Source organism: Phasianus colchicus, chromosome 5, assembly GCF_987193195.1.
Source record: "Phasianus colchicus chromosome 5, bPhaCol1.hap1.1, whole genome shotgun sequence".
In the NCBI taxonomy this organism is placed as follows: Eukaryota; Metazoa; Chordata; class Aves; order Galliformes; family Phasianidae; genus Phasianus; species Phasianus colchicus.
In genome coordinates, this window is record NC_143440.1 from 49532689 (window position 1) to 49556517 (window position 23829).

A 23829-nucleotide genomic window follows, 5' to 3' on the forward strand; every position below is an offset into this window, starting at 1 on the left:
TGGGTGCAGAAAGAAAAATATTAATGTTTCAAAATTTGAAAAGTGAAAGAAAATTAGTAATAAAAAGGAATAGCAGCTTTCTATCTGAGTCTTGTTTTAAACCTTCAGTTTGCTGCTGTAAATTACAAACATCTGCTAGGATTACTATAACAGGAAAATAACATCTTTTTCTTCTTGTGAACATATTTTCAAAAGAGGCAAACATCAAGGTTAATGGAGTCTTTCCCAGATGTTTCACTCAACACTGTTATGAAAAGGGGATTAAAAAGAAGTAAATTCTGGTTTGAAATATTTGGTTAGGAAGTATATCATAGCCAGTTAAAACAGCACGTAATGCCTATCTGTATAAACATACACAAATGATCTCTGCGGGGATCAAATGTGCATCCATACATTCTATTGCTTAGAAATAGATGTGCTTATTGACATGTCTACAAACACAACCTCATTTGTATGTGTTGGTTAACTCATTTGAACCCACAGATTAGCATAGTGCTCCTCCTTCTTGCTAGATTACCAAGGAGATGCAGTTCAGAGTTCACTACGTTTTTCTGATTTCCCTTTTAATATTTGAAATGGAAATGACTACTTGTGGCAGGAATACAACACTGGAGATGATGGGGAAAAAAAAAAAAAGAGGCTGAAAGGGTGGAACTAACAGACTTTTATTCAAATTCTGCCACGTTCTCTGAATGACCTTATGCAAATCATCTAACCTTTATGCATATTAGTTTTCCATACCTAAAGTGTTTATTTCTGGATAACAGTAGGTTGTTATGGCCTAATGTGTTAATTAGAACCAAATCTGTTAAGGCATTGAGTAACCTCAACTGACTCTGACTTCTATTTAGAATTGAGGGCACCAGCCCCCCTTTGGCATTTAGATTTCGTATACCAAAACTCAACTATCTAAGCTAAGGCAGGAATGAAATAACCTGAATAGAGCAAAAGCACAAATACAACACAGGTCAATCAGATGGTAAAAATGTGGTAATAATTAATGCATTAATTAAGACTTAAAATAAAAATGAAAATGATGATGCTGGTGATATTAGAACCAAAAGTTCTTATCCAGTGCCAGCATGTGCTGCATGGCTACCAGGTGCAAGCTGGCTGATGTGAAACTGAAGTGAGTTTGAGATGGGCTGGGTAATCACCTGAAACATAATCAAGAATTGCTTGTCTTCGTAAAGTGTTTGCAAGTCTTCCTTGTTCCTTGTCTTAGGGACTTTGATTTTTATTTTTTTTTTAAATTTAATGTGTTCACTACTCTTAAGCTGTGGAAGTCAGGAATTAAGCTACACTGATTACTAGTTTTGTGTGTGTGTACTGATCTTTATTCTTTGAACTTTATACATAGAGTAATTATTTGAAAGTTTTGTTCAGTGTAAGATGAGCTTTTTCTATCATGAACAGAACTTTCCCTTCCCCCAGCACTCTTCCTTTCAGAAGCAGTGTGGCTTGAAGTTCATTGCTTAACACTAAATTTGCCTTTGGAATGTGTCCACACAGTAGTAATGTTTTGAGTTCCCTATTAAAATCTAGGTTTTTGTGACTCATCTAGGATAGCTTTGTTTCCAATAGTTGAAGGGGAAAAGAAAATATAAGGGAGGAGAATGCAGTCGGTACCTTTCCCAGTGGGGATGCTGCTGCGGACTGTAGGCTAGCATATACTTTCTCTTTTAGAAAGAGCCAATCAGTCATTCTTTGTTCTTGAGCAGATTGTAAAGTACTACAATGCTGCAAAACTCTGACAACTGAGATCAAAAGGAAGAAGTTGGAACAAAGAAAGCATAAAAAGCTTTGTTTGTAGGGAGAATAAAATACTTTAATAAGATGAATTCCTGTTCTTCTGAACTCTAAACACATGGCCCCTAGGAAATTGTTCGGTCTCCTGGAATTAATGTTCTACATTCTGTTCTGGGGGCAACAATGGTTTGCAACTAGCACACGAAAACTCTGTGTCAAACCTTCAGTTTAGTCTCCTATTTAATGCTCGACTCTCAAAAAAAACTGTTTTTAAATAAAAAGAATATAAATATAAAAAGCCTATCCACTAAACTTCAAGAGGCAAAGCCATTACACTACTTCACTGTATCTCTAACTATTAAAGTTATTAGTGTGCTTTGCTCAAAGGCATAATGAAATTAAAGTCATATATTATTCTCAAATTCATTCTAATTGATTTAAATGAGAGTCAGAAGAAGTGCTAGACAAGTTTCAAAATACTAGTATTATTAGTTTCACCACTGTACGCTACTTTAATGTATTTTATTGTAAGAGCTTTCATGTGTTTCTTCCCAGAAATTTGATTATATATATTTTTTTATTCAGATTTGCTCACTGCAATTCAATGATGCAAGCATGTAAGACATACATGCTATGCAGTGATGTGTGTATATATGTATGGAGATTTATTTTCTTGTATTTATTGTTGCTTTCTTAATAGTCTTCTGTCTCCTAGCTGGATCATCTGTCTGTTTCCTTAGCCTCTTTGATTTTCTTTTTCTATGTTTTTCTCAGTAGCTTTAGAAACATTCAGTGTATTTGGAGCATTGCTAAGACTTTGTCATTCAAAGATACATTGGTGTACTTAAATGTATGGTTTGAAATGATCAGACACCAGAGCCAATAATTTGCTGTTGTTTATTCTTTCACGTGACCTCATATCTTAAATGCATGCAATGATGTCTTTTAATGGAAGCTTGTTTTAAATGTCTTTTCCATGTTTTATTGTTGCATTCACTTTTTATTCTGCTTTGTTTATGCACCTCTCAATGTGGATTAAGCAGGTCTGTGAATCTTCTCAATGCATGCAAACTGAAAAAGCCTGCTCTAAGGTGAGGGATTCTTAATTAGCTTTGTAGCATTGAAGCTCAATTGCTTTTCCTTCCTATTCTGATGCAACACATAGAAAGTGGCTGTTTTAGTGGCAGCATTAACACTGTAGAACTTAACTGTAATTATGATTCCCATTTTTAACACTTTCATAAGTTCATTTAAAACTTCTTATTGCTGATAAATGCATTACTCATCCAGTGATGATTTCTGATATGTTACCTCCATTCTCTTATGCTAATATCACTTTTACTATATTTCATTAACTCTCATTCCTTTCTTAAGCTTAAAAATGGTGTTAACAAATATTACCTTTTAATTAAAAAGTTCTCCTTTCATATCACTAATGTGGAAGCCTAATTCTGGAATCCAGCCATGTTCTTACAGTCTTGTAAGTTAAATGAATATTTCCTATCATTTTAAATTCTTCCTCAGGTGTCCATATATCTGCTGTAGCCATACTGATGTTAAACACTGAAGAAACCAAAATGTGTATATGCCATAATTGAGTTAATGCAATGGAATTAAAATATCTTGCTGTAATCCTCTTTTTCTGATCATTTGCTAATATATCTCACTTGGCTTTTGCTGTTGGTGGAAGTTTAAAATTTGCCAGAAGGTAGTTTGGCTAGTTAGTTTAAGCACTAATGAATCTAAAATAACTTAAAAGAATTTTATTCTTCTATTGTGGTAAAAGAAGTTTTTATACTGATATGAGGCTTCATCAGTAAAAAGATATCATTGCACTTCTAAGCTTTAGGCCTCTTCATTTTTTTTATCCATCCATTCATCTTTTGAATGTTGATAACTGTAAAAATAAAAACCCCAAGCAATATTAAATTAGTTTAAAATTGCTTCCATAGCTGCTAAGTTTTTCTAACGTTAGCATAATTTGGTGATTTCCTTCATTTAATTTCAGTATTGGCTGACATTGTCTTCTTTTTCTGGTTAAAGAGAACATGTCAAAATAAGAGTTTGATACTACAAAATCACACAGAGCTGATGTTTTGTGGTAATAAAATCTAGTGAAAGGGCACATGCTGATAAAGATACTTTACATGGAGTAAAACTTTTCAGTACCAGGGCTGCTTTATGTTAGCCTAGAGTAATATTATATGGAATGATGTTAATAAGACAGAGAACTGTTAAATGTTTGTAGTATATTATTAAATATATGGAAGGAATTTTTTTTTCCATGCATTTGGCATTGAGAAGACTTGGGGAGTGCTTGACTAGCTTAGGAAACAGTGATGCCTTAAGTGACAACAGAATTGAATTTTCACTGCCTTTTGCTTCTCCCATGCATTATTTCAGTCTGTCCCTGCGTGCAACTTAGCATTCTGCTTGTTCTCTTACATCACTCTCTCCACAGAAACATTTTTGTTTCAGCTTAATCCTTTGAATGGTGCTCGTTTTTAATACAAAAACACGGCATTGAATATCTGCACTACCACTGCATATTCCAGAAAGATTTTTGTCAAGCCACCTGAGATGCATCACACGATGTATCTGCTCTGCCCTGAATGCATGGAGCTTCCTCTCAGAAAAATGTCGTCTTTGCAGTGACTTGAGCTCAGATCAATCCAGTTTTGTGTTTTGACCACACAGAAAAGTCTGCTTTGCTTCCTTTACTTATGAAGAATCGATGCTTCTATTTTTGACACTATGTGTGAAGTGGGGCAGTCTGAGAAGCTGACTGAGGTAATATGGTAGGAGTGGTTTTTAGAAGTTGATGAGGAGGCCTGGAATAGTCCATGGTGATGCCTGAATTGAGCCTCATGGTAAGGAGGGCACTCTGGAGTGTAAAAGGTAACAGGGCTGGGGTTGGCAAAGGGACTGACTGGAATGAGACTGGGACCTGGAAGGCAGGAGCAGAAAAAGCCAAAATGTTTATATGGAGGGACAGAACATAGATAGGATTTGGGGAAAGGTGCATAGATGTCCCTCCTCTTTTCTTTGGAGAGGGTAAAGCAAGCAGAGGACTGAGTTGGGAGAAAGGAGGTGCCAGCACCAAGTCCTGTCCAGCTGGTGCTGTGGAAATGATTCCTGCTGCCAGCCCTGCTCTGCATCCCAGGGAAAGGAGTAAAGTGAGAGACCTAGGCCAGCTCACTTGCCACCTACTCCCCTTGCCTCTAGGAAGCATTGATTTAGAGAAAAGTGGTTTGAGCTAATGGAAAACCATAGTAGTTTGTCACCTATGTTACATGATCTGTTATACTGCTGCTGTCGTGCCTCATGGTTCTGTCAGTGAGAGCTGGCTGTCTGAAAGTCATGCAGGACCTTCCTTACAGCCATCTTTGCCAAAGGAATAGTTGAAAAGTGATAGAAGCTTAAGCCTCTGAGAAACCCCTTATCGGGGGCAGGGAATGTAATCTATTTGTACATGTAATGTAGAAGCATATATTTTTGACAAATGAATGGAGAGCTAGCTTACATTTTTCATAATTTTTCTTTGGAGTGTGTTAAAACTAATTTTGAACCACAGTGTAATTGATTTTGAACAAAGATGCTGGTTAGCTTGCTAGTGCTTAAATTTTGACCTATTTTTGATGTTTTCTGTAGTCTGTTGGTGTTGCTTTCTTTGAGTTCCTCCTTTCTTTTTGAGAGAATTCTAAAGTGTGGGATGTTGTTCAAAGATCTGGGAGGTGATGTGGAAAGTAGGTGTTACAGATGTCTGATGTTAGCGTGACCCTTCTTTATAATTGGGCCAGGAAAATATGTTAATCTCTGTTGCAACAGGTACTCAGCGAAAGTCTTACATAAGATCTTTAACAAATTGTTTTCTGATTTAAAATAATGTTGTTATTTTTATGGCCAGCTTTCTACTTGATACGTTTCTCAGACATGTTTGTCATTAGGTGTGTACTTCTATTAGTTCTGCTGTTAAGCTTACTCCCTTTTTTTATTAGTACTGTGAAGAGAACCAGCTCTGCTGAGCGTGTGTCCCCAGGAGGCCGGAGGGAAAGCTATGGAGATTCCAAAGGGAGTCGCAACCGCACTGGATCCACCAGCAGCTCATCCAGTGGTAAAAAGAACAGTGAAAGGTAGTGTTTCTTGAATGGCCATCTTGATTTTTTTTTTTTTTTTTTTGCTTTTTGCCCTAACATGAAATTTGTTTTTTCAATTCAGCAAATATTAGAATTTGTTTGTGTTTTAAAAAAAAAAAAAAGCTCCACCGGTTGGTCAAAAATACATATTTTAGAAAACTGCAGATCTTTTTTTTTTTTGAATTTAGATGATTTCTCAACACCTCACACATGTGGAATGATACCTAGCTGATCTATGAGTAATAACTGACTCAGTTTAAGTCAGATGAATGAGAAATGGAGAAATAGTGTGCAGGCACTATCCAAAGAAGCAGAATAAAGTGATTTGTATCTCTGTGCATCTTGATGCTGCTTCTCTGTTTTGTGGACAGTAACAAAAGGAAAATGTCTTTTCCAAGAGTTTCAGAATAGGACATCTTGAAGATATAGGTGATTTATTGTTTGTGGTGAAACCAATGTTTTGGTCAATTGATTCTTTCCTGTATTTCCTAGACAGATTTTGGCCATGGCCATTATACCTGATCTCTGTCCTGCTACAGTTCCCTATGTGCAAAGAGGTGTTGATGATAGTTTTGAGTTTCTCAGATGATATGGCAAGAGAAACACAGTGTTGATGAAGATTACATAATAATGTAATTCACCTGTTCTGTCTGTGCACGAATGCCTTTATAAGAGTCACTGGATTGCTGGTGAGACAATGGTAGGGCACAAAACTTCTTGTTGAACTCAATGATCCTTATGGGTCCCTTCCAACTTGGGATATTCTATGATTTTAAAACTTCTTATTTGGCATCTTCCCTCAATGTGGAGGTTGACTGAGGTTGTTGTGAACTAATAGGCAGCAGCCTAAATGTGGGTGATTAAATTACTACTGGTTTTGTTTTGAAGCTATCCCTCTTTACTTGATACCTGCATAAGGTGCAATTTATCTGAAATTGGTTTTATATTAAAGCTACTAAAGAAACCAGATGAAAATATTAATTTTTTGATTATTTCAAAGAAGAAAAGATACAGCTTCTAGCAGCTACATAGTGGTCCTGTAAACAAGTAATGCAATATGTAAATAATATATGGAATGCATTATTTAAATGAAATTTCCTAAGGAAGTAATTAAGAGCCCATGTTAGATAGCATTAGGTGGAGCTAGTGTGGTTGATGCTGCTGTTAGAGCAATAATTGTGTGGTTAGAGAGTTTTCCCAGGAGATAAAAGGCCTGATTTCCTATATCACATGCAGCCTGTGGATGTTCAGAGCCACAGCTCTTACCTCATTGAAGAGTGTCTTTATCCTGTGGAAGAATCTGGGTAAAGTCTTCCTCATAATTGCTGCTGAAGGCAGGCAACTGTGCAGAACATAGAGCAAGAGTCATGGGACGAGAAGAAAAGGAAGCATGATTCTGTATGCCAGGAGCTAAAGCTGTCCTCCTAAAGCTAACTATGTGTGTGTAAGAATGAAGAAGAGAGCATTACTGAACTACTCACAGCCTTCTCATTTCTCATGTTATTTCTGGTCTCTAGATGAGGCTTAAAGCAGAATGCATGTCAGAAATCTAAAAAGGCAACTTTGAAATTACTTTTTTTCAACATACTTTTACGTACAGTTGTAGCCATTACGCAACATCATATTGCTTTAGAAAGATGTTTTAAGAAGCTTTAATAATAAAGGATGAGGAAGTGAGGACAGTAGCCTGAGGTTTCCCAGTTCACTATCACACTGAGCAAAAGGTAAGTCCTTGTTAAGATTTAGGTAAGTAGGAAATGATTCAAGATCGTGAAAAAAGAAAAGGAGCAGTCAAAGCTCTGTGTCTGGTTAGGATTTTTTATAATTAGGAAGTACACATGGTTTGCTTTATTACTGTAATGAATCAGCCCTCCACATTAACTTGTATAAGTCAGCATGGACAATTCAGAACTGGGGAGGTCTTGTCTCTAGAAACGTAGCATTTCTGACTAATGCTGCATCCCATAAAGATCTTATTTACTATAAATATCTTCACTCATAAGAATTTAATTTAATGTTGGTGTTAAAAATGGTAATGCATCATGGTACTTATTTAGATTGGCTCTGTTGGCTAGAGTGGTGCAAGAATTTTTTTGCATGATTAATATCCAGGCTGGTATTATTAGAAGCTGCTGTACCAGGTGGGACTCAAAGAATTCGTTGGTTGGTTCAATTATTAGATAAATCTATTATTTTAATACAGCAGAGTCAAATCAAAGGAAGAGGAAAAATATTCAAATAGTTTGTTGTGGCTTCATTTTCATTTGGGGAGAGAGGGGAATCTTTCATGCTTAGAAAAAATCCTGTGCAAGTATGCAACCAGTTTAGTTTCTCTTTATCTTCCAACTGCAGTTTTGGATCTGTTGTGGATATTGCATTTCAAAGCTCTGTGGATACTTTCATCCTTTTCATGCATCTCTCCACTTCTCTCCACTGAAGTTGCAGAGTTTTCAACTCTTTTGGGATCACTAGGAACTATACTGTAGTAACCTGATGTTTCAGAAATTTACTGAGTATGAAGAATATAGACCTGAGAAAGAGATAACTGCTTAATAGAGCTTAATGACCCTTCTGTTTCATTAGAAACAGCTCCCTCAAGATTAATTACATAGCGATGAAGGGTAAAGAAAACAAAACAACTGTTATTTCTTGAGATTCCTTCTTTCTGATCAGGGTAGCAGAGTAGTACTATCCAGAGAGCAACTCATCTTTTCTGCCTCTTCTTTATCCACATGTATTTATGTATTTTTCCCTCACTTTTTCCCAGATAGTTTTCTCAAGACAAAAAGGCAAGCTGATTTAACTTGTCTTCTGCCTGCTGCACTGGGAAGAAGGTGCTTTAATAATGATGGATATGTGTTTTCTGGGTTTCACTGAATAGCGCAGTTCGTCAGGAACCAATTGGGCAGTCCCATCTTCTATGTAAACTCTTTGGGAAAGCACTATTCAAATTTTATTTTATCCTTAACTTCAGAGAGAGCAAAGCCACGAAGCGAATACCTACATATACAGTAGCTCCCTCCACGTATACAAAGAGATGTTGCATTTGAGAATGTTTTAACGATATCTGTAGGTCTTTTTAGGATAACAAATTTAATTGGCTGCAAACCAAAACTTGAGGCAATTGCTCTAGGCCAATTTCCTTGTTCTCCTACAACTAATGCTGCAGGAGGGGAGGATCTGGTAGTAGTAGAAAATCTGTATTTGTAAGAATACAAAGGGAAATGAATGTTTAAAAAGAAAAAAAAAAAAAAAGGTGTTAATATTTGTCATTAAGGAACCATCATGAATACCATTTATAATTTTGTCTGCTTCGAGATTCACACTGCAAATAATTGAATTCTATCATTACTTCTTTAGAAATACATTTAATTTTCTATTGCATCAACAGCTTTATGTGGATACTTTGAGCTTTTTAAAATACAAATTTCTTCATTATTTTCACAGCAAACCCAAGGAGCCAATGTTCAGTGCAGGTAGGAACTTTTTACCATTTTAAAACATTTAAAAATTGTGATAACCTAATAGATTTTATCTGCGAATATTCAGGAACTGGTGTTGGGATTTTAAGCGTGATACTTATAGGCTATACTGATAATGTATGTAGATATGGTTTTTACAAAAAAAAAAAAATTGAGCAGTTTGCTCTACTTTTTATTGGTTTATTTTAGTTAGGATTCTTTGTAAGGAGACGAAGAAAAAGGCAATGTCATCTTACCTCAAATATTTCTTTACTTTGGGGCAATATTGAAGTTTTGTTGATTGAAGTATTACTACATTCCAGTTACGATGCATTAATTTAGTTATCAGCTGTACTTGATCTCTTTAAAGAATTCCATATCTATCCCAATGCCTTGTAATACAATTTGTCAGATTACAAATGAAGAAGGTGTATTGAAGCTATGGTTTTGGAGATCTATCTCGAATTTAAGTCATATTTTTTTCCTTGTGTATTATCTTTATTACAAGATTTCAAAAGCAATATATGGTGTATTAGTGCAAGAGCCATTCCTTGTCCTTGATGAAGAAACTGAATACTATAACTAAGTAATTTTTGTCCTGGAAAAACACAAAGATTTAAAATAAATCCTTCATTACAATAGAATAAGGAAGGGAGAAAATGGCTCTTTTATCAATTTTTTCATGTACTTGCTGTTTATAGTTGTGTAACAGTAAGCTTATATTAAGCTGAACAAGAAAATCCCTAGTTTACCAAATGCATAGATAAGCATCCAACGAAGCTCTTATGCCATTCTTCAAGATTTAGTGTGCTTACCTGTTTTGAATTTAAGAATATATAGAATTGAGTATTTAAATACATTGTGACAATACAATCACAATCTACGTTTCTTTCCTGAAAACAGTTGTTTCAGAAAAAAGAAGTCTTAAGGATTTGCACAGAGTTTGCAGTTCTTGCATAACATTGCTTACGTGGTGCAAGAGAAGAAAAGGCGTTTGGAATAGTTTTTGTTGTAGCACTTCCCTCGTAGATAAATGTTGCTAATTGAACATGTTATACCGCTTCTATCTTCCTTGCCTGGGCAAAATTCTTACTGAAATTATTTCTAAGAAAGTTATACTCTATATTTTAGTTACTGCTAGCATGTAGTTGCATAGTAAAGCTTAAATCTTTTTGAAAGATAAAGGGACTGAACAGTGCTTCTAGGTGAAAGAAAGCAGTTTTGACTGTAATGACCCCACCTGCTGAACAGCACATGGCTCAGGTTTTGTCGGGAAGCGAGGTAGCTTCCAGCAGAGTGCCCCTGGACAGCCTGTAGAGCAGGTGTATAGTGAGGCTGTTATACTGGAACACATCTTTATCTAGCCCTTCTGTCTCTGTCTCTGTAACCACAAGGGAAACGCCGTGTGACACACTGCAAAGGTAGGCTTCACTTCCAAAACCTCATAGCTCTCGAAGCAAAATAGTGCCAGCGTGATAAAAGCTTTACGTATAAACTGCAGTTTTGTTACTTGCATGCATTTTGCAGCGTTAAAACTTTTCTGGTTCTTTTGAGTAGAACAAAAATATTATTCCATCTATTATTCAATCTACTGAATTATAACCTGCAGGTGCACTGTAAAAATAGTAATGGGTTATAATTGAGTCACGGATTTTTCAGGAGAATTTGAAATAGAAAAAAAAAATATGTTGAGAGAGCTATATGGCAACATGTGGATGTTCACTGTGTTTGAAATGGTGTTCTGCACTTCTGCTGAAATTCATATAGATTTGCCCCTCTGGCTGTTTTGCTGGTAGTCTAACACAATGATAGAAGCCTTGGTTTTTTCCCTTTGCTTTTTCATATTGAGTAGAATTTAGTTAGATTTTTCTGGATGCTAAATAAGCAGACTTAGGCCTACAACTAATTTTCTCAGTGCTTTTTGCTCAATGTCATAATGCAGAGTTATATTTGGTAAACATGCCATAGTGTTTTCTAAAGTTGCAGCTAAATTGCAGTGTAAATATGCACATTTTTGATGCATGTTTATGTCTGTGATATAATCACAGATTTGTCTTGCTTTTAGAGATAGCTTATTCCTAACAGTTTTTCCACTAATCAGCATCTTTCACCTGTGCAACAAATGTAAAATTTCATTTTAAAAATGTTTATGCTCAAGGCAAAATCTTTTACAGGGTTTCTACTTCTGTGTAATCGTACAGTTTTATGCAATCAGTAGTAATCCTCTTTGGTGATCGTACTAGCACTCACGTCTTCTAATTTCAATTCAGTAGCTATTAACTTTTACAGTTATTTTCAACAAGAGTTTTAAATTTACAGTATTACAGATGTAAAAGATACATTTGTTTAGAAGTTTCACTGCTGATCTGTCCTTGTAGTTTTATTGTCTGTCCTTACAACTATCTTTGCATACAGAACTGTGCTGTCTTAAAGATTTAGTTAAGAAAAATAGAAGGAAAGGGGACTACGTAGATAATATACTTGTATTACTAACAAAAATCAGTACTTGTAAAATTAATATTACCAAAACTTCTAAATAAATTTATAGTACTCTGCCTTGCCTAGTCATCCTAAATTCCTGTTTACAGTTAGAGAGAGAGAGAGACATACTAGAGATATAATATATATACTTTGGCCTTGGACACATGCTTTAAAGTCTGATTAATTCCTGTAAAAGTACCTGCTTCTTCCTGTTTACTCTAAAAAGGAGTTTTGAGTGACTAGGTCAAATGTGGGCAGTTCCACCATAAATGCTTAAATGCAAGTTTTGTGATGCAAGTCCCATGCTGTTTTAAGTGAGAAAATCAGCTTGGTGAATTAAACTTTCATCCATTCACAGCCTTTGATAAGCACAATCCAGACTTGTCACTGCTGAAAATCTATTAAATTCCAGTGCACTAGTATCAGTAGCATTGGCTTGTGTTTGAAGCTCATTAAATAGATGCTGCATGCGCATACAAATAGTGCTGTAACGCTCTGCTATTTAATGCTCTACCCTCTTTATTTTCCCATACAGATCTATCAGAGTAGATTTTTAATATCAATTCCAGTATTCTGGCACTTCTTAACAGGCTTCTTGAACTCCAGCCATCTGTCACTTTTATTATTCTCTTGTTTTGGTGTTTTGTTTGTTTGTTTTAATATTGTTTTGTTGTTCTCGTTATATTTCATTGTTTTCATTGTATCTGTGAATTCTATACGTTAGGGGATTTTAGAGAGCCCCAGCTGTAACTTTACTGTGATCTTTCCCAAATGAATCAGTCTAAAGGCAAAATACACATGTATGTAGGTAATACAACATAGCTATAATATTTTTGTTCAACCTATAATTTTTATTCATTTAATTGAAATTTCTGATGTATGCATTTCCAATTAAAATAAAGCCTTAATTTTCAAACTAAAACATAGTAGTATACTTGTAATGATACTTAGCAATTCATAGCGTGATTTTAAGAGTCCTAAAGTGTTAATTTTTTTTCTATTTACATGATTTTGTTACTTTTGCCCTTCCACTTCCTCTGTGCCCACGATTATTCTGTCTAGTAACTCTACAGATGTCACTGACTCCAAAACTGCTTGATTCGCATGAGAACAAGGCTGAATTCCTTGATCTGCCGATGGAGCAGCAAGAGCCAGCACGTTCTGAACGTGGACAAACTTCACCAGAAGTTCACAGGACACCCACTTTGGCCTTGCCAGTTCCCAAAAGTCCTAGTCAGACCTTCATGGCATTTGCCAGATCTCCTAGTTTTATAAGCCCCATGAAGTCCCCAAGTCAGTACTTCCAGATCTGTTATTAATCCCTCCTTCTCCTCCCCAAAAATATTTCTTCTGAATTCAACAAATTATTTTTAGTATTTTCTTTTAGAAATGTTTACTTGTCAGCCAGTTCAGTTTTTGTAGCTTCTCTCCTCTGTCATTTTCCTTTCTATAATGTGCTGTCAATGTTGTCACTCCTTCTCAATGTTTAGTGATTCTTAAAACACATCTTTTTTTGCATGTACATCAGCATGATTTCTTTTACTAACTGTTCATGTTCCTTATTTCAAATGTATCTCTAACACTGTATCAAGTGTAAAGCATGTCTTTACACTGATATGCAAAGAATGCGACTGAGTGTTGGAAAATACTTTAGATGCTGATGCTCCATTGTAAATATTGATTAAAAAATAAAATTAATTTTAAGTGGCATTTCTGTGTTAATTGTAATCTTTGACGTTTTCCCCTTTCAAGCATTTAAAAAATGTAATATGTAATTTTCTTTTTACAAAGTTTTAATTGCAGTCCTTAGACCTTTTTTAGTTCTTCATGACATTGTTTAATTCTAATTCTTTTCAAAATATTTAGAGGAAAAAGGGACTTTATTTAAAAAAAAAAAAAAAAAAAAAAAAGCCTGTATAGTGAATGTGATTTAGGGGAAAAGAAAGCTGCTTATTTTATATGTTTGTGATTGCATGTCATTCTGTAATTGTAACACACCAAACTAGTGGGAAGGGATTGAGGAGCACTGGAGTTCTCCACTGACGTTTTTTTTAGTGTAACTCTAAACATTTCTGACCTTTTGTAGAGGAAGGATATGTAAAAATGTTTCTTCGTGGACGTCCTGTTACCATGTACATGCCCAAAGAGCAAGTGGAATCTTACAATTTGGAAGCAAAAGTAGAACTACCAGCCAAGAGGCTTAAACTGGAATGGGTGTATCCTTTCTGTGTTGGAGAACTACTTGAAGTCAATGATTTCTTTATGATGTGTTTTAAATACATTTTAGAGCTGAAGCATAGCAAATGTAAGATTTTCTTTAATGAGGTATGCTTCATTAGTGAAGTGCAAGTGACATTCCATTCAAATAGGTGCTCATTTCTCAAGGCCTGCTGTTCTGCACTCAGTGAATTACAGGGTGGCAGCTGAAGACTTTGCTTAAACATTGCCTGAAGGTTGAGTTTGAAGCATGCTAATTAGCTGAAGATTAAACTAGGCATACTGTATGACTGTAGTGAACTGTGATTATTAATTATGGTATGCATAAAACAATCTAAGGTATTTTTGCTGACTCTCAGCAATAATTTATCATTTTGAACTGCACTTTTATAAAAAGTGCAGCATTGGTTACAGCAACTTCTTATAAGGACAGCTTCAGTATTTGAATAAGACTAGAACTGAACAGCGTATTGCAACTGATAGGAGCCAGCAATAAAGTCCACAAGATATCAGATAAAATAATACTTGCATTTAGATTTCAGCTGTGCTTAAGCAGCATAAATGTCAAACAACCAGAATTTTCCACTGATATCTCTAAGTGGATACCATTACAGAATTCTGACTTGGAAAAAAAATCTAGTGTTTCATCACATGGGGAAATTGTCACATTTCAGTTTTATTAGTAATAAGAAACATCTACCATTTGAAAAACAAAATGACTTTTCATTTGTGTATAAAAAAAAATAGGTGACTTATGGTAAAATATAATCACAAACATCTGTTTGTAATATCCACTACCTTTAGACAGATTAAGCCTTCATAAGGACCTCTATTTTAAGAAAAGACTTTTTTTGGTCCTGAGCAGTGCAAATAGGATATTGCTTTGTCTTCATAAAAAAAGAAGAAAAGCTGCAAATATTCTTTTTCGAAGTTGTATAAATAGAACTCCATGTGGTTTCAGATTGCACACAGAATTTCCAAGAGTCCCATTGTATTTGCTGGAGATTAATGACAGATTTAGTAACTATTCTTGCTATTCCTTTTGCAGCTGAGCTTTTGCGGGTCCTACCCCACTCTGCTGGAACTGCATAGATAATGCATACAGAAATAACTGAGGGTCAATTAAAAACCAAAAATATCTGGGCACCACAGATTAATAAACTAGTTGATAATAGAGTAATAAATGCTGCTTGCAGCATTCTGCCACTGAATCATTGTACATATATCACAAAGCAACTGAATGATGTCTTTTCAGGTTTGCAGTCTCCCCCTTAAGGAAGGGGCAAAAGGATGACATGGGGAGCGATAAGATATTTTCTGAAGCAAACAAATCCCACAGAAACCAAAATCAAAGTGGATTGCCATTAGCACTGTGTACAGGGAAGCTGATGCTAGTATTACAGACTTGCAACAAATGATAGAATCACAATTTCAGTCTCATTAATTTCTCACCTAAGCTTAGCTAAATGATTATTTCCTGGATGGACTATTATTTTTGTTGTTGTTTGAATATTCATATGTCCTCCCAGCTGTGTATCTGTATACCCAGCATAATCCTGCATTAATGTTTAGTATTAATAGAAAAGGTATGAATTTAGAAATAGAAAGGGTAGGAAGTTCTCCAGCTAACCCTAAGTGGTTACTGAGGAGAAAGCATATTTTCACAAAAATATTATGCTATTTTTTCCAGATTTTTTCTTTACAATTAAGCCAAATAATGCCATCCATTCTTCAAAGTTATGTCAGTGACTAGGTGTCTACAGGGCTCAAAGAGGAATAGACTAGCGAATAAAATAATGCTTGATTTATAGACTGTAATGGAGAAAAGATAAACTCCTGCTCACATTTCAAGATAATTTGAAGAGAAAGGCAAAAAGGGGGGAAGAAAAAAAAAACCAAAACCACCCCATAACCAACCACAGATTCAGATAATCAGATACGTTCAGATGTGAAGAAATAGAAATGCTGAACGATAAAAGTGTGAGGGAGGGCTGGAGCAGAGGTGGCAGTGCCAAGCAGGACATGAGCACTGGGTAGACCAGGGAGAGGGCAGCAATCTGCAGAGATTGTTTGAGAGCAGCTCATGTGATAAGCGGGAGGTCTGAAACAAAGGCTGCAGGCTGGGAGAAGAGAAAAGGTCGAGATAACATGTGCTGAAGTGCCGGTTCACCAAATCAAGGTTGACGGCACCAAGTCTGAGTGTGGGAAATTGTGAGGGGGAGAGATCAACCCCAGGAGTTTAAATCTGAGGAAAAAGGATGGCTAGAAAGAAACTGAATATTTGACAGCAGTCATGCTGTTGAATGCAGCATTGTTCCCAACAGGAAGAATGGTAAAGAAAGGAGATTTTTCCTAAAGAAGGTGATCTTTTCCATGTAATAGCTATTTCTAGGCACGGTGATTTCTTCCTCATGAAGGTCTATATAATGTTTTTACCTTTTTAAAAAATTCTATTTCTTACACTAACATAAGATGCTAATTTGTTATCAAATTGATTATGTTTTGCTGAACTCAGTGAATGCTGTTGACTTCAGTTGGTTGTGGCTTTACAGAGAACAATAAGTTTAAACAAACTGAGTAATGTTTGTGATTTAAAGAAGTATCTTATCTTTACAGACATGTTAGGAATTGATAATAAATGCTTCATAACTTAAAAATATTTGTTGTTTTCATTTCTTCAGATTTAAGTATCTCAAATTTAAAGGAATTTTGACTAAAAAATGCCTATTTGGGAATTTAAAAGTTGTATTTTTGAATGTTTTTAATGTATTTTTAATGTTTGTGCATGCAGTTCTATTACATATATTTAAAACAAAAAACAACTAACAGCCAGCTGTTACTTAAATTTTTGTTTTAGGAGTAAAATAACTGTAGTCCTTACATCCTGTAGTCCTCTGCTAACATGGATTTTTTAGTTTGGCTGTGTTATCACTGATTATGGAGGGAATAGTGCACAAATATATTTATAGTATCAGGTAATGGAGGATTTCAGCAGTACCTTTCCATATATCCATTGTAGCCAGATTTTCCATAATGATTGAATTAAAGTGCTCTTTTGTTTTGCCAGGATTCTGCTGATATTATTCCTCTCTTTTACCATAAAAAGGGAAAGCCAAAATAGTTGTAGTCCCTAATGATTCTTCATAAAAATAAAACTATGTAATTTGACTGAATTCGCATTCAGTCTAAATGAGATTATTTCTGGATTAATTCCAGTTAATTTATTGAATTAATTTTAAATTAGTGTTGATATGATGAGCATCAGAATCTGGGCTGCTGCCTCTTAAATGCTACAAAAATAAATCAGAATGTATGATGTAACTGTTCTATGTTTTTTTTTATCCATCTGGTTGGTAATGACCAGAATAATGAAATCAATCAACCTGAACAAAGGATAATGCAGTTCCCCCTAATGTAATGCAGGGAGATGAACTGAATGGCTTACTAGTGTTTCCATCAAGTCCAAGTTTTTATTTTGTCAACCCATATAAATGGTAAATACACTTAGGACAGCATTAGAATTGCTATATTGTCTTGGTCTAGAATTTAGAAAATGTTGGAGGATACTGAAGGGGTGCCATGGCTACCAAATGCTGTATTTGTCTCTTCTACTGTGCATTTTTCTGGTGTGATATGTAGATTTTCAGGCACTCGAGCAATGAAATGCTTTGGCTCTCTCTGCTGTTCTGGAGGTTTTTAAGCAATAAAGCTGTGCTCAAGCGAGGAGATGCCAACTATCAGGAATTTTGTTTCATTTTTCCTTATTTTTAACATTCTTAATTCATGAATAACGTTATTGCAGCTTGACAAACATGCTAGCTATGGATATCGGGGTCGGGACTGTCGCAGTAACTTGTATCTTCTTCCAACGGGTGAAACTGTATATTTCATCGCATCTGTAGTTGTGTTGTTCAACGTTGAAGAACAACTTCAGAGACATTACACTGGTCATAATGATGACGTGAAGTGGTGAGTTACCTATTACACTTCTGATTTCTCTTCTCTCAAAACGATGTTTATCTGGCAGTACTTCATTTTCTTGTAACGTAGTTTTGAAAATTCAAATGATCTAACCTCTTAAGTTGGGCATATGTTGGTTCTGTATGTCTAACAGTGTGCTTGGACAATAACATAAAGGTCTGGCACCCCGATAATGAGTATTATATAGTAATATATATAATATAGTAATATATTACTAATATATAATATTATATTATATATTATAAATAATATAATGAATGTTTACTCAACTTATTTTCTGTAACTTGCACTTTTTACATCAAAAATACAAACATGAAGAAATCTGTTCATAAATCTACTAATTTTAATCGCTCTGTTTTTGGACTATCTAATTATTTAGTTTTTTAGGACTAATTTAGGTTCCCCTTGCTTCCTTTTTCAAGTAGGATAGAATTATTAATCCTCATATACGTTCTTTCCTATTTTCCTCAACAGTTTTTGAGCATGTCTGTATCATGGCAGATATCCTACACGCTGCTCCAGAGCTGTCTGGTCTATCTGCCATGCAGGCATGCCAGCTTGGGCTTCAGTGATTTTTCTGTTTTCAAGCTTACGGGTGCTAGATATCAGGAAATATCAATATCATTGAATTGGCATATAAATATATGGTTTATCTTGACTGTATCCATCCACTTGCTGAGAAAGAGCACCCAGATTATCTGATGAGCCCTAACGTATGAACTGAGCTTGACATCCCTTCTTTAAATTCAGCTTTATGAAACACCTGTTGTCCATGAATCCCCAAAATAGACCTGATAATCAAATCTGACTGCGTTGTGTGTTTCATAAAACTGAATTGTTTGTATAATCTAGTTTTACGAGGAGATTTTAACTTGGACTTGTTCCATCTCATTTCTTTAAGTTTTTCTAACTCTTCAGAAATTTCAAAACTTTCTTCTTTATGAGAAAGAGGAATACAGTTCTCTGTTAAAAAGCTGGATGAATTATTGTCACCATTAATTTCTCAGGGTATTTCATGTCTAGAACAGTGTGCAGAGCAGCTAAAGTGAGTACAGTGTTAACTATTTTAATTTTAGAAAACAGTCTGATTCTTAATTTCAGCATTACTATTTCTCAGTAGCTGCAGGACTTTTTTTTCTTTTTTCCTAAACTTTTGAAGAAGAATTTGGTATCATCCCTTAAGAGCTGCTGAATATCTGGTCAACACATTCCATTAAGCAATTTGTCATATGTTTGAGTGAGTAAGTGTTTGATCTGAAGGACTGTCTCTAGAACGTGCTTACTTTACTGACCAGACAATCATAAGATTTTTTTAATAAAAAAGCATGAAAATAATTTAGCCAGTTCTGGTTTCATGCTTTTAACATGTTGATATGTATGTTTATCTAACTAAAATAAGGCTATTTGCTGCAGTATCTAGTAAAAATTTGATTTAATGTGTAATAAATGGCTTTAAGTTAATTTTCTCTTCCCTTTTCAGCCTGGCTGTCCATCCTGACAGGATCACTATTGCAACAGGTCAAGTTGCAGGTACATCCAAGGATGGAAAAGTGAGTAACCCCTTTGTTGACATACCACTGTGTTTATTTCACAAGAATGTGTAACTGAGAAGATACATGTTACATCCTTCTCATGATGCATTTAAACTGGTTTTAAATGATGGAGTTGAACACAATTAAAATTTAATTTGAGAATGCCTCTTGCACAATATCGAATTTATTCTGTTATCAAGATCAGTCAGTTGTTTCTGGTTCCATTTCTTATACAGAGAAAGGAAATTTGGGAGCTGGTCTCCAAAAGAGATAGAAAAGGATACAAAGGAAACCTGAGAATGAAGACAGAAGTGGGAAAAAGAAGAGAAGCAGAGGGGATTTCATTGTACATTATAGCACTTCATTCCTAACCACAACTACCAAGACAAAGTATAAATAAAATGGACACTTTTTTCCTGGGGAAAAAATTTTCATTATCGAGACAATAATGATTTTCTTATTGTTGTCTCTACTGTGAAGCTCACTTATAAGCTAGAAAATTATTCAATTTATTACTTATCCTTGCTTTTAAGACCTAAGACAAAATGAGAATGAATGAATACAAGCAGAGGTAGGAAAAGAGCGAATAAAAAGTTTCTGTGTAATATGCAGCTGATTCATAGTGCTGCAAAGTTTTTGACAGACATAAAAGAAGAATTGTAAGGGAGATTTTAAAAATCATGCTTATATTGAGGATTTAAGTAACTGAGAATAACAACACCCAGCAGCACATTATGATATTTATCTAAATATAATATTCTGTTACTCACTGGCTTAATTTCTGTTGTGTGTTGGAGAAATCTCTGGTATTTCTGTTTTTAAACTTCATAGATGCTTGTGTTTATGACTGTATTTGTGAAATAAAATCTACAATTTTGATGTATATAGGTAATCCTATGTAAAAGTCATTTCTATAAGAAAAACCCACAGAATTAAATATAGCTTTTATTTTTTGGTGAGAGGAGAAAAAAAAGGGTTCTATGTTAAATTGCTAGCTATTTTGAGGATAAAACTTACTTAGCATGTGCTTCCAGGGGTTGCCCTCTAGTGGCTTTGAGGTACATTTTCTTCTGGTCATTGTGCGTGCATTGGGGCTCTCTTTGTGTTACCGACGCCAGCAACTGGGGGCAGGGAAGTGCATAATTTTCATGGATCAGCAGGTGTTCTTGGACCATTATAAGTACCATGAATTTGGTTAGCAGGAAGAAAAACAAACAAACAACTTAGTTCTTATAGCTGTAAAGAACAGTCAGGAATATATAATTCTGTCCTATGGCTATTTTTATGACATTGGCATTAATTAGTTCAGAATTTCTTAATCTTTTTGCACTTGCTGTTTGATATAGATTGATCTAGTGGCTGACAAAACCCTGCTCGTGTCACGGGTGTTGGAGCTTGATGATCTTTAAGGTCCTTTCCAGACTAATGCATTCTATGATATGAACCAAAATTATTATGTTCGATGATCCTAGACCTGCCAGTAGGTCCTGTGTTGCAGTGCTATCAACAAAAGTTTTCCCTTAATAAACACTTAATATTATTCATGAACTTCTGTGATCTAGCAAAGATGGATGAGATTTGACACACTGTATGCTCTGGATGGTCAAACCTAGATATTGGCTCTAGGCATAGTAACGAGCAAATCATTTATAGTGTACGTGGCCAGCTCTACAGAAGTTCCAGTAGCTTAACTTAACTTGTATTAAAATGTTTTTTGGATGCACTCATAATTTTATTTTTAATCCTGATGTTTTTGTCCAAAATTGTTTCAACAGCTATGTCTGTGTCTATTTTTACAGCAATTACCACCACACGTACGCGTTTGGGATTCTGTAACTCTGAACACACTGCATGTCATTGGAATGGGTTTTTTTGACCGAGCTGTCACTTGCATTGCTTTCTCTAAATCTGTAAGTAGAGTAAAACAATATTCACATTGAGAATGTTTGCTAAACAGGTCTATGAAGCCTTGCAAATTTAGCTTCCTTAACAAAACCAACGTCCAAACTTTCTTTTAGTCTCTTTTCTTAAGCTGCTTATTTAGAGGAAGAGAGCTTGCAGCCTAGTTGTTTCCAGCAATTTCTGCCATTATTAAAGTTAGCAGTATTTCAGCAGTCTCAGAGGTCTACCTTGTGCATACCCTAACATGGAATTAATTTCTTCAGGGACAGATATTTGTAGAAGAACTTCTGTTTTTTCTTTAATCATCTCATTGAGATTCTCCCTCTGTTAAAAAAAATCAAGTTACTTTCTTAGTGGTCTTTTTTTTTCTCCCAAAAAGACTAATGAAAGACCTTTATAATGACCTGTATCTCAGATTGTGGACTTAGAAAGTGGGAGTACCATGGGAGAGGCAAAATCTTTCACTTGAAAGCAGCAAAGGTATATGGTAAAGGGCATTAAAGAGTTGGAATCGAGTGGTTAGCCTCGTGACAACATGCTTTAAATTCTAGTCCACCAAGCTGAAAAAAAAAAGATGACATATGTGGCATCTAAGTCCTGTATGAAAAACATGAGTTTGTAAACTGTCACACAAGTTTAGAAAAGAGCATATATATTGTTGTCCAATTGTCTCATTGGCATTTTAAAAAAAGAAAGGATTAAATGATGTATTTCACAGGCAAAATGTACATCAGTGAAAGTTTCCATAAGTACATGAAACTTATTGGTGACAATATTTTATAGGAATTAAAGTGTGGAGTAAATTGGCAGAGCTGATTAGCTATGAAGGTGAAAGAATGCAGATCAAGATCAGCTTTGGAGGATAATGTTTGCTTTATAGTAGAGTATTGCTATTGGCAGATGTCACAAGAAAGTGAGTGTTTAATGTGTTTATGCTGTGATTTCACAGTCATAGCATTGTTTCAAACATCACTTCCCATTCTATAGCAGTGTTGCTTTTCTCATTTCAGACAGCCCTGTCTTTAGGCTGTTAATTCCTGTCTGTCTCCTTTTGGTTTGTGTTGGCACAATTATTTTTGTAGCTGTGTCTGAGATATGTACCAGGGACCTAATCCATCACAAAAACAACCAAGCAAACTTTTATATAACAAAATGAAATAGTTTGTTTGGGCCTCTTTTTTATTCTTTTTCTTCCAAAACCAATCTGTTCCCTAAACAGGGAACAGCCCTGTTGATAGCCCAAACTTTTGTGCTGGCAGCAACAAGTGCTATGTGTGGCAGATACAAGACTGTCAGAATTGCTGCCAAATGAATGCTTGTGTAACCATAGGCTTGTTCTGTTCCAGCAAGCTCAGGTGCAATCAAAGCTAGGTTAATACCAGCAACAATGTGATAAATATTCATGTCTTACTGCTTTCCAACCCATTCAAATATTATTTGATTATTTATTTTACCATACACACAAAACTAGGACTTAACCCCTCAAGATAAGAAAAAATGGTCTGAATGCTACCTTTCTGTATAGCTGCCACTTGGAAAAAGATGTCGGTGGTTATACAATTGTTACTACTGAGACCTGTGATGTCATCATCTCCCTTCAGCTCATGTTGAGTATCAGTTGGATCTTCATCAAGTAATCAAGAAAAATGGGTATGGAGAAGATCTAGCTAATCTGGTGCATGAAGAAAGGCTAAACTGATTAGGGTCGTTAAGATTAGAAAGGCTGACAGAAGACATAACTATGAAAAAGATGTCTGTCAGAAATAAGTCATTTATTTTCTAGTTTGTTCCCCAATTTTGATCCATTATTCCTATATAATGAGTAAAATTGTACCTTGTATCCACAGCAGATCTGGCAAGAAGTAATTGGCCAAGAAACAAACTCAGTATAATCATCATCAAAGTGCAGATGATGATGTGTAGTTTGCCTTGGGAAGATCTGTCACTGAATTTTTAAAAAGAGACACCTACCTCACTCCTTACAAAGTCTGATTTTCTGCAGTTTGCAAGTGTTCCTCTTCTAGATCCCTTTTAGCTTTATTTTTTAAAAATCCAGTGAATAATTACATTTCAGCAAGTTCTATAGGATAATTAGAATTGCACCAAACTGGTAAATAAGTCATTTTCATCTATATGTATTTAATTATTTTGAATGTTTTCCTGTATGTTTTAATGTTTATTGATTGCTACATTAATGTTTTCCATGTTTTGCAACAGAATGGAGGAAGCAGCCTTTGCTCGGTGGATGACTCAAATGACCACGTGCTTTCTGTGTGGGACTGGCAGAAGGAAGAAAAGCTGGCAGATGTGAAGGTGTTGCTATAAGATATTTTATACTATGTTCTTATGTGTAGATCAGAATTTTTTTTT

The 23829-nt window shown here is 35.2% G+C and overlaps 1 protein-coding gene across 8 annotated transcripts in view; it reads left to right on the forward strand.

Moving 5' to 3' along the window:
* Positions 1-23829, forward strand: part of EML1 (EMAP like 1) — a 119089-nt gene that overhangs the window by 77093 nt on the left and 18167 nt on the right. For 5 of the 8 annotated variants that reach the window (XM_090141601.1, XM_090141597.1, XM_090141598.1 and 2 more), the window contains exons 4-11: positions 5748-5882; positions 9333-9361; positions 10741-10767; positions 13914-14043; positions 17864-18013; positions 19506-19575; positions 21357-21467; positions 23677-23772. In XM_090141601.1, coding sequence (XP_089997727.1) covers positions 5748-5882; positions 9333-9361; positions 10741-10767; positions 13914-14043; positions 17864-18013; positions 19506-19575; positions 21357-21467; positions 23677-23772 — 748 coding nt within the window. Of the gene's footprint in view, positions 1-2789; positions 2841-5747; positions 5883-9332; positions 9362-10740; positions 10768-13913; positions 14044-17863; positions 18014-19505; positions 19576-21356; positions 21468-23676; positions 23773-23829 lie in introns of all 8 variants that reach the window. The other 3 variants (XM_090141603.1, XM_090141602.1, XM_031593008.2) reach the window with 3 other exon arrangements.